The 17,772-nt window shown below is 35.7% G+C and overlaps 1 protein-coding gene across 1 annotated transcript in view; it reads right to left on the reverse strand.

The window, feature by feature from the left end:
• LOC108572139 overlaps positions 1 to 16,269 on the reverse strand; it is a 32,728-nt gene extending 16,459 nt beyond the window's left edge. The window contains exons 1-2 of the mRNA XM_017934333.1: positions 15,791 to 16,269; positions 4,931 to 5,162 (exon numbers count right to left, since the gene is read on the reverse strand). Coding sequence (XP_017789822.1) covers positions 4,931 to 5,162; positions 15,791 to 16,269 — 711 coding nt within the window. The remainder of the gene's footprint in view (positions 1 to 4,930; positions 5,163 to 15,790) is intronic.
• Positions 16,270 to 17,772: the final 1,503 nt, after the last annotated feature.

Here is a 17,772-nt window from a genome sequence, read left to right on the forward strand (position 1 = left end):
ATTAATATTAATTTATATAATTTAATATTTAATTTTATCCTTTACGCACTTCTACCGCACTTAACCCTTTCGCTATGGCAAATTTTAGTACATAACGCGCGTGGCAGATTCAGACGTTCCACAATAGTCGGAAAATTTTCTTCTTCAACCGTGTAGTTTTAAAATTTGTTTGATTGAATTTACGTAGAAGAGTGCAGAGGATGAAATTAATATGGAAGTACGTCAAAATAACCTACAACATCGTGTCAGACTCGTGGCAGAGATTCTGGTGAAGATGTGACAAAAATAGTTACATTAGTAAGAAAAATTAATTGTAAAAACTTTCGTTTCAACTTGTAAGATTAAGAATTCCTAAATGCAATTAATCTGTAACAGCTTTTGTTACCTGATGCAGTACTGAAACATTAAATGGCCGACGCTTACATGCGTGGTCAGAAAAGTAATCATATGTTAAGGGGTTAATAAGCCGAATTTTAAAACGATACAGCCAAAATAATAAATGTTGCAGCCGTAGTTAAAAATTTACCGTCAGTCACCCACGTTGTGCATTAAAATCCGTCGTAGCGAAAGGGTTAAGTACGTGAAATTGAATAAATACCAATTTATAATTGAAGAACGAATAAACGTGAGCTGGCTAATCGCTCGAAAGGAACTAACAAGTGATGGAGCGATGGTCAAGGGGTTACCGGTTTCAATGTCGGCACCGATTGACCTTAAAAGCAACGTTGTTGCGGAAATTCGCACGAACCGCGAAATCACAATGAGAGATTGAGAAACGAACCGGTCCAGAGATAGAAGACGATACGTGGGAAACAGCTGAGCAGGTATAAGCGAAATACATAGCACCGAATAGATCGTACATTTGCGAGATTCTAGGGAAGATACTTTGGGGTCATGGGTGCTGCAGAGAAATGTCACGCCAATGATATAGACTTTGAATGTTCCTGTAGCCACGGCCGCGTTCGATTACCTTTCGAACAATGCTCGAACGCAGGCCACGCTCTTTTAAGTACGAGACCGACTGTGTCGTCTTCGAGGAACAAACTATATACATACATGCAACTCTTGTCGATAGTAGTTCTGGTAAGCTTTACTCGACTGACGAAAGTGAAACTCTTACCTCTAATTGTTTCTATTTATTCCGATTATATCGTGTACAATCAAGTGTACACACATTTTTTAAAAAATTTTTCATGGAGAATTTTAGGTCAGCCAAAAATGAAGACAATTTTTTCGCTACAGTATACTTTTTCGACAGATGATCTTACGTTGAACATTAATTGTGGATAACTGATGAAATTGTTACGTTTCAAATTGAACTTTGACTTTCTTTGAAGCGTTTCACTCGATTACCCGCTAAACGCTACGATGACCTATTAATTTTGAGATCGCAGTTGTTCAAGCGATTTGCTGAGAGTTCTTCGATACAAATCAGATTTTATTGTACAATGTGTCTAAGCTTGATGAAATTTACTTGTATATTCTACACTCGTAATTCGTGCGTGAACAGCTCAGTATACTTTCTACTCACAACGAATTCTTCCGCTCTAGCAGCTTATGAGTCACACTATTGTTACTCAGCATTCGTAAGAGTTGCATGAACGAAATAGTATTAAGTCACACTGTCACTATAAGTGCAATCATATTCTTATACACTTGTACGTACAATTTAGAGATTGTATGTTGCTTAATTCGTGTACTTGTTAACGTGCCTGCATTTAGTAATTACAAAGTATTCGTAGAATAATTAAATAGAAAGCAATAAAAGTGTGATTAAAGGGGCATTTAATAAATACATCAAAGTTATCGATAGCTTTCTGCGATTAATGACTTATATTTTTAATGGAAGAATTATTCGTGTTATATGGTTCATAGAAATATTTTATGATAAAATTTAGAATATCTACGGTTTCTATCAGGTTCATGTTGAGAGAACACATACACGAAGCAAACTTAAAAAGTGAACGATACAATTGTACCATTCTTCTATAAAGCAAATAGAATAATTTGCATTGTTGATTAAAACAAAGACGATGAACTTCATTACACAGCTCGCTACTGATTAATAAAATTACTTGTTTTAACGTATTTTTCTTAAACCTTACGCTCTCAGGTAGGCGTCTACAATGAAATATGTATCATTATTTCTTATAATTGTAAACTAAGTCTTTGCGTTTCTTTTGTTACACTGCTCGTTACGATTAAACCCGTATTAAGTATTCTCTAACTGATTAGATAATCCCTATTGTAACATTTTTTTATCTACATACAGATCAGGTTTATGATTCCTTTGTGTAAGGAAATTTGTAATTTAAAAATGAACACAAAGGGTGCGATGTATTTTGAACTGTTGGTACCTAGTAGTGCCATAATAAGGTTACTATGAAAATTAAAAAAACAAAATTTAGCAAGACAATGCTCGACCTCGTACAGCAAAAGACATACGAGAAGAGTAAGCTGAACTGAATTATGCATATAAAATGTGTTAGAGCATGTTCCATATGCACATGTTACTGTTAAAGCCCGAATACCGGAAAATGTTAGGTTTTTCCAATAACTCGCGGCAAGAGTTACAATTTGAACGTAACAATCTGTGTTTCCAGACTCTTATCGATTTATATTGGTTTAAGTTCAGATTTACCGCCGCCACCTGGTAAGAGTTGCTTTTGATAGTAAAACGACAAAATTACATATTATTAACATTGATTAAGAAATACAGTCACACTGACTGACATTATAGTTACAAACTATTAAAAACAAATTAAATTTCTGAAGATAATAGCAGTGCTTAGGTTAGGCTGTCTATTTTTTTAACCTAACCTGACCTTCTGCATTTAATTTTCTCATTAATGTCGGTAAAAGTATGAAATAAATATTGACTTCGTAATATTTCGCACTTATACCAACGTTGGTTTGGTAAATGTTAGAATAAATTAAATTCATTATAAATTAATTTAACTAAAATTACTAAAATAATTGTAATTCGAGAGTAAATAAATCAATAAGTTATAAAAAACAAAATAAAAGGCAAGTATAGAGAAAATCAATGAAATGAAAAAGATAAACAACAAAATTTACCAACTATAGGATCAAAACTTTCAAACAAATTACTTACCACAATCAATTTCATTTTTTATAAACTAATTCAACTAAAACAGGAAATTCAATTTTATTTATTTTAATCAACAACAAAAGATAAAATCAATCAACTTATAGGACCTATCTGAGGAATAAAAGATTCATTAGAAGTAATTGCTATTACTATAATATGATTTAAAAGATCAATTCTTGCACTTCAGACATCTAATGACACTCTTAAATAACAATAAATAAATTATTAACTTTAAACTGACAATTTAATATTATATTTTTAACTAATTAAACTGACAATTTAATATTATAATATTAACTAATTATTTAAACTAAAAACAACAATTAACTTTTATTAACTCGATCAACAAAAAATTTATAAGTTGTTCTTTCCAAAACAATAGGTATAAATCTATGATTTATACCACAAATTTCACAGAACACTGACCAACAAATAAACCAGGACGATTTGAATATAAATTAACTTGATTAATACGACCAGGAACAGCATCAATTTTAATACCTAAGGACTGTAAAGCCCAAGAATGAATAACATCCGCCGAAGTAAAAATTAAACGATTATCAACATCCAATAAACGAAATTGATCAATTAATATATAAGAAATTATATAGGAATCAAATTCTAAATTATTAAATTCTGGATATTCATAGGATCAATATCATTGATGTCCAACAGCTTTTATATAAAAATAAGGATTTAATAATTCCTCCATATAATGTAAAATCTCCGCCAGACTATCATCACTTCTTATGGTTATTACAATACCTTTTAGACGGAACAAAATTCACGTGTGGAGGTAATGTGAAAAGCAGTGTACAATAATTTATGAATTAAGCGTAGATTGTAAAACTGGGGATTTCTTTTTACTGAAAAATTATAACACTGATTCATAAATGAGAAAATGTAGGTAGATAGGTAGCCCGCGCTCAGGGACGAAGAACAGAGGCTCATTCGCGCGCGATTCCGACTAATTGCAATTTTTTCAAAAATTTATACAAACGTGGGAATGACGGCAAAAAACCATTTCTCTAAGCCTTATAAAAATAGCGGTGCAAAGTCAAAATTTTTTGACAGCGATCGATAACCGAGAAGTCACGCGTACGCATTTGTTCACGATCGCGCGCGGATGAGAGCCAGCGCTCCCGTGCCTGGGCGCGGGCTCTACGCGCGCTCTGATTGGCCAGTGTTTTTCGTTAATAATTCAAAAATGAAGCTTCAAACAACATTTTGGTAAAGGAAAAAGTTGTTCAGAGTCACCTCAGCAACCCCCCATTTCCGGGTGTTCGAGGAGTTACGGGACACCCTGTATGTGTTGTTAGGCCAAAATATTTATGTGACTGTTTTAACTGTTATATTTACTTCCATCTCAAATTTAATCTAATTTTTATTGACATCTTATACTTGTTTTTTCTACGCTCAATGATAAAATAATTGCACAATTGAAAATTAAGCTAGCAAAATTAAATAATTCAAGTAATAATCAAGATCATTGAAATTATGCTTAAATGTGTTCCATGGAGAGGATTTTTCAACGTTAGATGCGAAGGGATCAAATCTCTGATGGGCGGGCGAAAGAGTATAAGTCAGAATTATTAACTTTGCAGAGAAGCACTTATAATATACTGCATTATACTGCATTTTTGACATGTAATATTAAAATCTCAGGTAAAGGAGCATGAAAGAAGTGAAATTGACTTGGACTGTTAGAACCATAAGCAAAGGGAAGCAATGTAGAATATATTAGCGTACTTATCCTGTTTGACCAAAATTTGACTTGTACTCTTTCTGAGAAATATTCTAATGCTATTTCGAACTTACCGGTATCTGCACGAATGTACCATTGTTCAGTTGGGGATAAGAATACAGTGGCACTACAGGGACCGAACCGTTCTTTAAAAAGATTGGGCCTTGAATAGGTGTGACATGGGCGTCCCTTGGTATGTCTGGCTCGTCGTCGCTGTAGTAATCGTCAAAATCGTCATCGTAGTCCAAAACTGCGTGAATCGAAGTTTTCGTATCCGGTCCATTCCCACCGTTAACTCTCGTGTACCTTTAACAAAGCAAAACAAAATTTCAATAATCGAATTACGAATACAGTAGAGCCTCCCGTATCCGCACCCCCATTATCCGAATGTGTACACTAATATGCGAACGTTGTTATCCGAATAACTATTTCGTAGCGATATTTACATACAATCTTATGTACACTTTTCATCAATATTCCCTACCACTTTTCATCAATATTAAATCTGCTGCTAATTTGTTATAGATTTGAAGTTTATCTCAATTCTACATTTATCAATTTATCTCGTATCAATTGATTCGGATGAGAAAAAATTCTCAAAGTCGCTGACATTTTCTGGAAATTTTTGTGTAAATTGCAATGCTCAGTGATTCCAAACTTTTGGCCGGTAGTGTATATGGGACGGCAACCAAAAAAATATGGGATCCTTAACCCATTCGCTACGGCAGAAATTTAGTGCATAACGTGGGTGACTGACGGTAAATTTTTAACCACGACTGCAAAATTTATTATTTTGACCGTATCATTTTAAAATTCGGCTTATTAAGCGCGGTGGAAGTGCGAAAAGGATAAAATTAAGTATTAAATTATCGCGCGAGGAAATTTTCAAAACGCCTATAGGCGCCAATAGTAATGAAAGGGTTAAATATTTAAACAAAGTGTCAATTTTGTTGATTTCCATTTGAATAAATGAAGTTTAGTATAAAAAAATGTGATTGTTCTATCGTCCGAAAATTCTCTTATTTGGCCACTTTTGTCTCCCTAGTAATACGGATACGGGAGGCTCTACGTTCCATCCACAGGCGCAATTCTTTACGTTCAAAAAATTCTGGAAATTAACAGTAATGCCTTTTTCTAAATTTAACAGTACAACGTCAATAATCGCATTGTCGCAAGTGAGTTTCATCGACACTCTGCGAAGCAATCGTATATCTTTACTCAGTTGTAATTATAATATTAAAATTAAATTTATAAATGTATAGAGAAATGATTACTTCGAATTATTCGTAATATATAGAGTAATTCTAGAAACCGAGACAAGATACATCTCTTTTCTAAGCGAAAATTGGAAGAAATAGTAGAAGGAAAAGTTGAAGTGTTTAATTGAATCTACGTTACTGTGATAACACTGTTTTTATAAATAGAACTACATACTTATTGTCTACACACGTAATCGATTTTTTTCAAGCATTATGCGTACACAGGTAGTAGAATAATAAGAGCAAAAGTTATTAATTTACAAGATAAAATCATTTTATTGCAATAACATTCTCATACCATTATTGAATTGTGAGTCATTTAAATTTAAACGATTAATGTTAATTCTGTGTTTAAAACTATCCATAGAAACTCAAAGAAGTGAATAAACCTCAACTTTAAAAAAGCTGCATAAAATGAAGTGGGTTTAAATCGAGTGATTTCGGTAGCTGAGGTAAAGGGCTACGGATGCCAAATTATTTCTCCTGGTAAACTCCTGTTAAATAACTGAATACAACTTGAGCACTAAGAGCTGGTGCTCTATCTTGCTGATAATGTAAAAAATTTCTGGTCTTCCCGAGACTTAACTATAAAAACCACTCTGATTAAGTTGAATTTACATTAACGAACCTCATAAACAGAATCTTAACGCTGAAACGACCGGTTGGGTCAAAAATGACCCATTAGCAACCTTCCCTAAAAAACAAATTAAGCAACTTCCCGACTTTATTTTCTACACGTACACTTCTATTTTTATCGACATGAATTTAATTTTTTAATCACGTTTCAGTTTCATAAGAATTCTCTTTTGGAAAGTCGCTAATGGGTCATTTTGACCCGGCCAATCATTCTAGTATTACATATAAGAACATAAAAAACGTTCGAGGCTAAATCTGCATAATTAAGTGACTGAAGTGTGGGTTTCTCTGTTACACTACAAGACAAAAATCAAACAAATGAACATCGGAAATCTGACGTCGAAAGAAAGTTAGGTTAGAAAAAAGAGTCCCCAGGAGAGGCGAGGTTTCGTTGGAAAATTTCCCCTATTTTAAAAGAAGAAGGTCAAAGGAAGAGATAGTGTTATGATAGATGTACAAATAATGTTTAAGAGTTGATAAAAATGTGACTTTTTTCTGGTACTTTGTAAGCGAAATATCTGGAAGGACCAATTATTTAATGCAAAGTAGTAATTCCATACTGCATGTAGATTATTACACTTGCAGACGCAGTTATATCAAAGAAATGTGGATTTCGTTAAACCGTTTAAGTTTTTCCTTTACCAGTTTTTCCTACTTTCGCTTACGAAAGATTTACTTTCTGTTTGAGTGGCGCAATAGAGGAAAGTGATCGAATTATCCAAAATGAGGGATACGAATGTGTGACATTTACGGAGGCGTACAAGTTTAATGGCGAAGCAAAAATGAAGGGAATAATGCGATATTTTTGTGTTTCTTCCATACTTGTAAATTTTCACGGAAAGAATATTACATAAGTGCCTTCCACGATAATTGTCGGTCATTCTCTTAGAAATACCGACTCCGTAGGTGGTCGATACATGTCGATACATATCTGGAAAATACGCGGCGAAAGAAGCAGCATGGTATAAATTGATGACATAATTGCTCAGACGTAGGAATGAAAGTGACAGGTGATCACGTCCACTGTTCGTCAGAAATCCATCACAAATGTGTCGCGTAGGCATTAAGAAATTTTGTTCAGTTGACCGTTACATAAAATAATTGCACGTGTAATTCAGCAGAAACTGTTCGTTCAAAGCCAAAATATCGTTCTGCACTGATAAATAACACACTGATTTTTAATTATTAGATACGATCTAATTAAGGCAATTGCAAGATGACAAAATTGTTCTGATTCTTTCGTGGTTTGTCGTATACCTCTCTCCTATCTTTCATTAGTTTTTAGTCATCCTGCCTCCTTTCCTTAACTACAATTGCAAGATGACAAAATTGTTCTGATTCTTTCGTGGTTTGTCGTATACCTCTCTCCGATCTTTCATTAGTTTTTAGTCATCCTGCCTCCTTTCCTTAACTGTACATCATCCTAACGTTAGTCACCCCGAAACCTAGACCTCCACATCATCCTTTACTTTTACTCATCGCTGAACCTAGACCTCACCGCCTCTCCCTACATTGACCTCTGAGACCAACCCCTACTCTCGTACTTACCGAACCTATATCTAGAAACCTTTTCCGTCGAAACAGCAGATTTTTGTCTAGTGGTCTTCACGCACCGAACGTCACCGAACTGTCTAATAAAGTCGAATAGTACTACGCGCAGAACAGCTCCCTTATTTCGCCCCAGTTTCCGTCAGGCTCTCCTACCGCGTACCTATTGAATATAATAAACCAACGCAAGGAATCGCGAGCCGCGGAATACAACAAAAGTCCACGACGCAACAGAGAAGTAAAGTGATGAAGTTAATTGAGAGGTGTAAGGGCTGGCTGGTCTAAATAATATTTGTCAGGATGCTTAAACGGATGTTGAAAGCTATATATTCGTTCGTCGTTGGCGCGTCGTTCCTTTCTGGTCCGTCCTTATGAACTACACGCTTCCTAATTCGTTCTAATACAATCTGTTACATTCTTATTTAATCATCAAACATTATTTTCTGTCAAGCGACCTTTTATTGTCAAAATCCCTATATTTATACCCTTTTCACCAAAAAAGCTTGCCCTTTACGCAAGCAAAATGTTGGATTCCTTGAAAATAACCGTCTTTAGGCAAGCAAAATGTTGGATTCCTTGAAAATAACCGGAAGATCACTTTATCTTCCCTTTTCGTGGTGCCAATCTCGATCAGGGAGGTCATCGAAACATTCAGTTCCTTTATATCGTTGTATCTACTTATTAACGATTTCACGAGATTAATGCATATATTTTTCTGCATTTTTAACACTCATTTTTCGCCCTTTTGGGTGATAACACAAGAAGACTGCCTCGAAACGTGTGGCGTACACGGCACTCATCTCGAAAAGGTCCGTATTTCTCAGTAACAAAAACGATACCAAGAGATTTAAAGCTAATGCGTAACAGAGGGAACTTCATATTTTTATGCTAACACAATCTCTCCCTCAATTGACCTCAAGTTTCGAAAATATCGCGTCCACGCTTTTGTGGAACAGACTGTAATAAACCAACGCAAGGAATCGCGAGCCACGGAATACAACAGGTTACTAATTCTTTAATATATAGTCTGTTTCTAAATTGAAGGAAAAAAAAAAGAAGTTATGTAAATACATGTCCAGAAGTGCTTCTTTAAATGGTTTCATAAAAAATAGTAACTTTGTACGAGAATACCACGATAGTTTTCAAGCGAATTCTGTCCATATCGTACTAATGCAAAAAACAGGTTACGTGTTTTGTTGAAATTGGATAAAATTACCATTTCTTGAATTTAGAATGCCGAACGCGATTTTTCAACTGTGTCAGACATATTATTCTGAATACCTATATTCTTATATCATATTTTCTACATTTTAGACATGGTTTAGATATGCATACAGACAACCACAGTCCAGGCATACATACGTACTTATGTAGATGTATTCTAATATATTGGATGATTGCAAAAGTTCGTGCCCGATTTTCAGAGGTGGTGAGAACCTTATCGACTTCGGCACAGTTGTTTCTTTTAGCGTAATGTTACATTCCTATCGAAAGATAGACCGCTTGTGTTTTATTTTCGAATAATTATGCATTTCGATTGCGTTTTATTTTCAAATCGGGCACGAACTTTTGCAATCATCCAATCCATACATACAGTGCGTATCATAAATATACCAACCCCTTAAAATTTGCTTAATTTGGCGTTTAGAAAATAAACTACGCCTTAGTATTTCTTCTTATTGCTAGCTAGTGTTATAAAAATAAATATTAAGAGTAACACCGTTAGTGTATTGTAATAAGTAGCTGAAAAGATGAAAATGCTGTTCGGTTAGTGTTTCATAAATATACAAACCGTTAACAAAAATCCTTTTCTTTTTATTACGAAGTACAGAAATAGAAATTTTAGTAATTTATTACGTTTCCACCACCACGTATTACATGAAAAATACGAGTTCGCATGCTTTCAACGAGATTTTGTATTATATTTTCCTCTGTACTGTTCCAAGCTTCAACAATTGCAACTTTTAGTTCCTGTACATTTGTGCACTGATGATTATTTGCATAAATCCGTCGAACTAATATTTAACTAATATTTTTCTATTTTTATGTAACCAATTCTATTTATATGCTTTAAAGTAATATTTATTTATTTAAACTCCTATTACATGTAAGTCTAAAATGACTCATCATCATAATCTTTTCTTAAATTATTCAAATATTGAAATATTGATGGGTTGGTATATTTATGATACGCACTGTACACCAAGTCGGGCAATAACTCTTCAGGAACATGAAAAATCTTAATTTACAAAAATTGTACGATACTGGGGGATCCATGATATACCAGTAGTAATTTCTTTTATCGATATAAGGTCATCTCTATTCTCTTCACCCCTTAACATATGATTTCTTTTCTAACTATGCATCTAAGCGTCAGCCATTTAATGTTTTAGTACTGTATCAGGTAACAAAAGCTAATCTGTTACGGATTAATCACACTTAGGAATCCTTGATCTTATAAATTAAGACGAAAGTTGGGATTGCATTTAATTTTTCTTAGCAATGTAACTATTTTTGTTACATCTTGACCAGAATCTCTGCCACGAGTCTGACACGTTGTTACAGGTTAGAGGGTTAAATAGTATGCTATACTTTTTTATCCCTAGTAAAATAACGGATATTAATGATCAAGATTCATTCAACGTTAAATAAAGGAGTAAAGCAACGAATGTTATATCATGAGAAGTGCTCTAAGTGATGTCTGTTTACAGGAAAAAAATCAAGCGCCGTTATATCGGACTGGTCATGAAATTGGTCCACCACGTCCTATCAATCGATTCTAGAATATTCTATTAGACTTCTATTAAGTGTAAAATATTAGATCATCCCATAAGTAGTCGCTCCCTATCTTGGTTCGCTGTTCGTACACATCAAAAGCAAAAAGCTTTTTTATATTTATTTTCGCTAGGAATACATCTTGTGAATTTGTGTAACGTGTTTGAAGAGGTGGAGCATGAAAGTACTTTTTCCTTGGTTCTGTCACATGCGTGACAGACGTCGCTTGGGTTGTTCGGCCGTACCGACGAGCCGAACAATACATCGGTATTCCCGATAGACCAGCACGTCCAAAAAAGCGAGGTCTTAGCCGGCACGAAAAATACTTTACGACGCCTCTCACACCTGAACACCACATGACCTAAGATCATAAACAGACCTCCAACAAGCAATATAACAAATGTAAGAACAAATTCCCCACTTTCACACCACCACCAGACACACCCCAAACACACCGAAAAAACCAATCACCACTTACGACAGTTTCACACCACCAATCACAACACACACGTAGTTTATAAAGTAGCGAACACCACACGACACGATACACAATTTTCCGATCAGTAAGCTTAGGCATTTCGCGCTCTGTTCACGTTCATTCACAGTTGTGCGTTAATAGTCTATCTTCCGAGCACTACCCGAGTCCCCTATCCCGAATAGATTCCTTAAATGGTTTGATTCAAAAAGAGGGACAATTATCGGTTTCGCAACAAGCACATTGCGATTCGTAACAGTTCATACCATGCTGCGGAATGATTAGATTTCAAAAACAAAAATGGAGGAAATTAAACAATTGAACTGGGAATTAATACCGCATCTACCGTATTCTTTTTTACCCAGTGGATTACCATCTATTTCCTTCACTAGAAAACTTTTTAAATGGCAGAAACTTCGAAAATAGAGACATTTAAAGTTAACATTAGATCAGTTTTTTAAACTAAAAGATGAGAATATTTTTTAAAAAGAGGATTGAAAAGTTGCCTGAAAAGTAGCAAATGATCCTCGTATACAATGGTCAATATATCATCGATTAACAGTAAATGTAAATACTATTATTTTTGTATTAAAACTAGGCTTCTAGAACGACATTACTTATAGGGTAACCTACTAGTGTGGGTCGTCCTTAGAAGGACTCAGGGTGCCTCAGCTTTGTAGCTTATACCCCTATCAGACCAGGTTTCTACTTCCCATCGAAACCACCAACCGAAGAACAAGCCGGAGAATGAGCGAGGACGCCTGACCATGCTTTAACCCAAACTTGGCGGTAAGGATTTTTGCTGTTGGACTTTTTCAATTTCTAGACGTTAGTAAGGATGGAACGAACGTCTGTGTGAAATTTCAGCCCGATAAAACCAGCAGCACGGCTTTTCCAGAGACGGATGTGGAGCGGCCACCCATCTTCTTACGGAACGCCGCCCAGTACATCTTGACTTCGGCGATCGCGGCTACGGCCGCTGGTGACTTATAGGGTGACCTAATATGTATGTTGATTCTAAATTACTCGGTGAATATTTAATTATACATCTTCTATTAAAATTCCGAAATCGTCTTGCATAAAGCTTTCATATTTTGTGTCAGTAAGTGGCAGAAGTAATTATTTGCAAATGCCAGTAAGTAATTGCTTTCTCACTATGATACTGCACCATGTGTTTATCGGCCGTGTTACCGATTTTCAACTTCTCTTAACCAGTATGGTTCTTCGACTGAGCAGTAATGCATATTGTGCAAATTTACTCCTTCATAATTAGTATAAAATATAACGCGGTTTTTAAATTTTTGATGTCGATGAGACTTATGTTGGGTAAGAATTCGTGTTACATTACTGCTACTGATGCCAAATTCACGTTCAATCTGCTATGAACTAATCTGAGCATTGGCGTTTCCCATTACAGTGTTCCCACTCCCGTGATACACTCTTAATTTTTTACACAACTGTTGAAACGTACGGTGTGAACGCGGCGTACGATCCGAATTGCGTTCAGCATACGTACAATGGTTCTGGCCTTATTGAGTTTCGCTGACTTTCTCCATAAACGAGGAGCTTTCCTACTTGCTCGCTGAAAGAAAGCTTCATTTTCACATGAACTTGTCATCAAAATTACAATGGATACTAATGAAGCTCAGATTTTCCTAGAAATGTCAATTTCCTGAATTTACTGTTTATATTTCTTACCGTATCCATGTGTTACTTTATGTTACAAATACCTACGTACAACATGGCGATTAACGCTAGAACTACCGACCGGGTCAAAAATGACCCATTAGCAACTTCCCAAAAAAAGTAAATGTCCCACACTAGTAGGGATTATCGTTTGTAATTTCCTGATTTTATTTTTTGCATATACCTACCGGCCAAAAGTTTGGAATCGCCTCCCACTTTTCATCGATATTAAATCTGCTGCTAATTTTTTATAGATTTGAAGTTTATCTCAGTTCTACATTTATCAATTTATCTCGTATCAATTGATTCGAACTGTTACACCCTCTAATATTTTCCTTCTTAGTCCTTAGTTTTATCTGTATTTACAACTATAGTCACCCACTTTCACCATTACTCATACTGGACTCTTCACCTTCCAACTCTCCTCTCAACTCTTCCGCATAGTCACAACCCAAAGTCCATCTTCCCAGAACCCTTAAATATTAACTCTTAATATATTTTCTCCAGTTCCGCGTTCATTCTCTGTTTTACCATGAGCAAACAAAGTTCTGTTTCTACGCAACGACGATTCTTAACCCTTTCGCGACTAGCGCCGGTTATATCCGGCATCCACTAAATGCTTCAAACTGGCTAGCGCCGGTTATATCCGGCATACACTAAGCGCGTCGCCTCAACAACTCAAAGTGAAGATTTATTACTGGATTTATTTTAAAATAGAGAACAAGGCCTCGACAACATTCCCTTTATCCAATACATCCTTAAGTCCTCTGCTGTTCCAACGAAATCCTCTAAGATTTTACACGGACACACTGGGAGCTCGAAAAACGCGAAACACTCATGGTGTGCACTAACGGCACGACTAACGTCCGTTAGTGGCGCACTGATGCCTAGTTCCGCCGTCGCGAAAGGGTTAAGTGCTTTAATTCAGTGATACCCCAATATCTGCTCCTAGTTTCGAGGAATTGGAGCAAACCGGGCATCACAGAACGATAAAAAATTCTCAAAGTCACTGACTTTTTTCTGGAAATTTTTATGTAAATTGCAATGCTCAGTGATTCCAAACTTTTGGCCGGTAGTGTATACAGTGGATTCCGGTTAATTGGGACACATTTGGAACCGGACTAATTTGTCCCAAAAAAGCGAATTTCACCGGGCAAAGTCTGAACAACGTAAAAAATGAAGCCAAAAACGATTTATTGAAAAACGTATGTAATATTCGGTCTTGAATGCAAATGTGTGTTTCAGCATGCAAACAAAGCTAACAATAAGCAATAAAATAACATTAATAAGTAATGAAAAATAAGTAAGTGTCCCAAATAAACGGCGGTCCCGCTTAACCGGCGTCCCAATTAACCGGAATCCACTGTACTTCTATTTGTACCGACACGAAACTAATTTTTTAATCACGTTTTAGTTACATAAAAATTCACTTTTAAAAAATCGCTGATAGGTCATTTTGACCCGGCCGATAGTTCTAGTGTTCATACAGAGATATTATGTACCGAAGAAAGCCAACAACGCCAGAAGATGTGAAGTAAGAACCATTGCAGGATGTGCTAGGATCAGTCTGGAAGTGATAACAAGTGTACAGGCTTCAGCAGTTCAACAATAGCAGTGTTATTGTGATACAAACAGACATCACTTCGAGCACCTTTCATGACATAAGAATCGCTGTTTTATTTCTTTATTTAACGTTCAATGATCTTGTACTATAGATTACTGAAGTTGTCTAAACGTCTGCTATTCTACTAGAGAGAAAACGTGTAGCATGCTATTTAAAAGAAAAAGGGGTGACCTTAAAATCTCCGGAAAACCTCCACACACAAAAAAATTATTACTAACAAGAGAATTTCGGCAACTTGAAAATTCAAGAAAAATTCGAAACTTTGCAGAAACGTAGTTCAAGTGACACTAATAACAAAACTATTTTTTGTTTCGGATAAAACTGTATAACATGCAATTTAAAAAAACAGCTGGTATTGAAATCTCCGACAATCGTCCATCCACAAAAAAATGATTAATGGTATGTTATGATCACCTCGGTACCGTACAACTTTTGTAAATAAAGTTTTTCATACCTAGGGGATACTCCAAGTGGTTAAAGTAATCATTTTATAATAGCAATAGCCCCATCCTTGTATTACCAAGAGCGGACAGTATTTCGAAAGGAACGCTACATATTTTCCTTCTTTTCTATTCCATCTTTCTAAGGTGACCGTTTAATCCTTGAAAATCTTCTTTATGATTAATTTTAATAGCCTTAGTAATCTGCTATTTTTCATTTAACAACAGATTTATCTGACTACAGCTTCATTTTTCTGACACTATGTCCAGTATCTTCCTACTGTTTTATCAGGAAACACTTGTCGTTGCTTAACGACTATCAGCAGAATGCTATGGTTGGCACTAATTTGAAATTCCTATCCTTCCGTCAAATTAACGATAACAGCAATTGCACTGTTTTCTCAATTTAACGAGTAATCGGTCTCGTTCACGTAAGCCTCCATTAAAGTTAGGCACGCTTTAAATAATAATTGAATAATTATAGAATTTACCCATTTGGTCTGTCAGGATAACCTTCTTGTTCCGGCATTCTCGATGTCCTGAGGCTATCCTGATCCCTCTCCGTTTCAACTCGCTGTTGCTGCTGTTGCACTGGCGGTGACGGTGGCGCAGGTCTCATTTGCTGCTGCTGCTGTTGTCGCGGTTGAGTCCTCCTGAAATCTTGATTGTAATTCGCGTATCGAGTGTCCTGCGTCGACGAGAAAGACGAATGCTCGACGAACACGTTTGGACTTCTTTGCTGATCGAAGGTTGCTTGACGTTGTCTTTGTTGCTGCTGATAAGCAGCGGGCGGTATGTACGGCTCATTCTGAAATGGTTCCCGCTCGTTGAAATTTGGAGCAGGCGCAGGCGGAAGTACGGCGTTCAAACGAAGGTTGTTCACCGTCGACTGTCCTCCGTTTTGTCCGCCGTAGAGGAATGGTGTAGATGTTGCCGTCTGATACGGCAAGGTAAAGTTGATCAGCGACATTTCTACTTTTTTCTGCGAACAGACAACAGGAAGTTCTTTCGATTAATGTTAAAGGACCTTTCAGCGATTGTATAGGTTGTCCCACGGACATCTGTAAGAACTTCGCCAACGTATTCTGCGGCGAAAGATAATAGGAGAATGTGTGAACGTAGATTCGTAAATGCCTTTTTTTTCCCGATTTGATTACTTCGACTTTACAGTTCTATTGTGAATCTGTCTAAACTCAGTTAATGCAACGTTAAGTCTACGAACGTAGTTTGTAAACTGTGCGTTAAGTAAGTAGGGAAAATAGAGGTATCTTTTAAAAATAAGCACTTATGAATCTATTCGTGAACTAGAAAAGAGGGAGAGAGAGAGAGCTGAGGCGCATCGAGGTTGAAAACGAAGAAAGTAAAGTTTTATAAAATACTTCTTTTTTATTAACGCGTTCACAAATAACGTACCTAAATTTAATACAAATTATTTCCAGTGTTATAATTTATATTAACAAAACTGCCTATTTTAAATATTTTTCTAAATTATTTAACGTATTCTATCGTAGAAAGTATACAGAGAATCTTTTCAATAAAATATAGAACAACGTATATGTATGTATGTACATTAAAGTATACGACTGTAACTTACTATAAAATAAGGATGTCTCCTTAGACAAAAACGTGGAAGCACGACAGAAGATTGATGTGTCCGTATTAATGTTTCAGCTCGGTCGATCGTGATTTTGATTGTGTAGAAAATTACGCCTTATCAGCATAAACTTCATGATCAATTGGTAAACGAAGATTTTTCGTGATAATCGTCCAATCTTTCAACGAACTGTACACAAAATATTTGACCAATCTAATTTCGCGACAATTTCGTTATCGAACAGGTTTCTCGAGTGCGTTACTTTGATCATAAACACAGCTCTTAAGAGTACTTGAATTGCACTGTAACATCTACCACTGTTTTGCATTCCTCAAAGCGAGCCAACATGTTTAACGCTTGAAACGTTCATCGGTCGTTCGAAACTTGCATTATTCACTTTTTTCCCAAAGAAACAGAGTGAAAATTGCTCGAGACAATTTAACGGCTTCTTTCTTACGTTTTGCTCCTCTTGCGTAGTACTTTTGTTGCCGTAAATTAACCTGAAACGACAAAGAAAAACGATATGTCGCTAGCACGTCGTTTACAAATGGATTATTGTTGCTAAACATACACCTATGTCGTGATAACGTTACACCGAGGAAACGAATGCGTTAATTGTATCGATCTGAAAAGTATCAGAGGGAAAAGAAATGTACGCGAGTAATTTCCATTTTCCTTGAGAAAGAGTTTTCGGTCTTTTTTAATTTAAAATCTAATACTTATGAGATTACGGAATGTTAAAGTGCATCGAAACATTAAAACAAATTTGCAATTAATAAATAGTCGTTAATGAGATAGCGTAATATAAAATAGTAAGAGATACAGCGTTCGATTAAAAGTTGCGGCAATTATACAGTGAAGAAACATATAGTGACACAT

Source organism: Habropoda laboriosa, unplaced genomic scaffold, assembly GCF_001263275.1.
Source record: "Habropoda laboriosa isolate 0110345459 unplaced genomic scaffold, ASM126327v1 scaffold136, whole genome shotgun sequence".
In the NCBI taxonomy this organism is placed as follows: Eukaryota; Metazoa; Arthropoda; class Insecta; order Hymenoptera; family Apidae; genus Habropoda; species Habropoda laboriosa.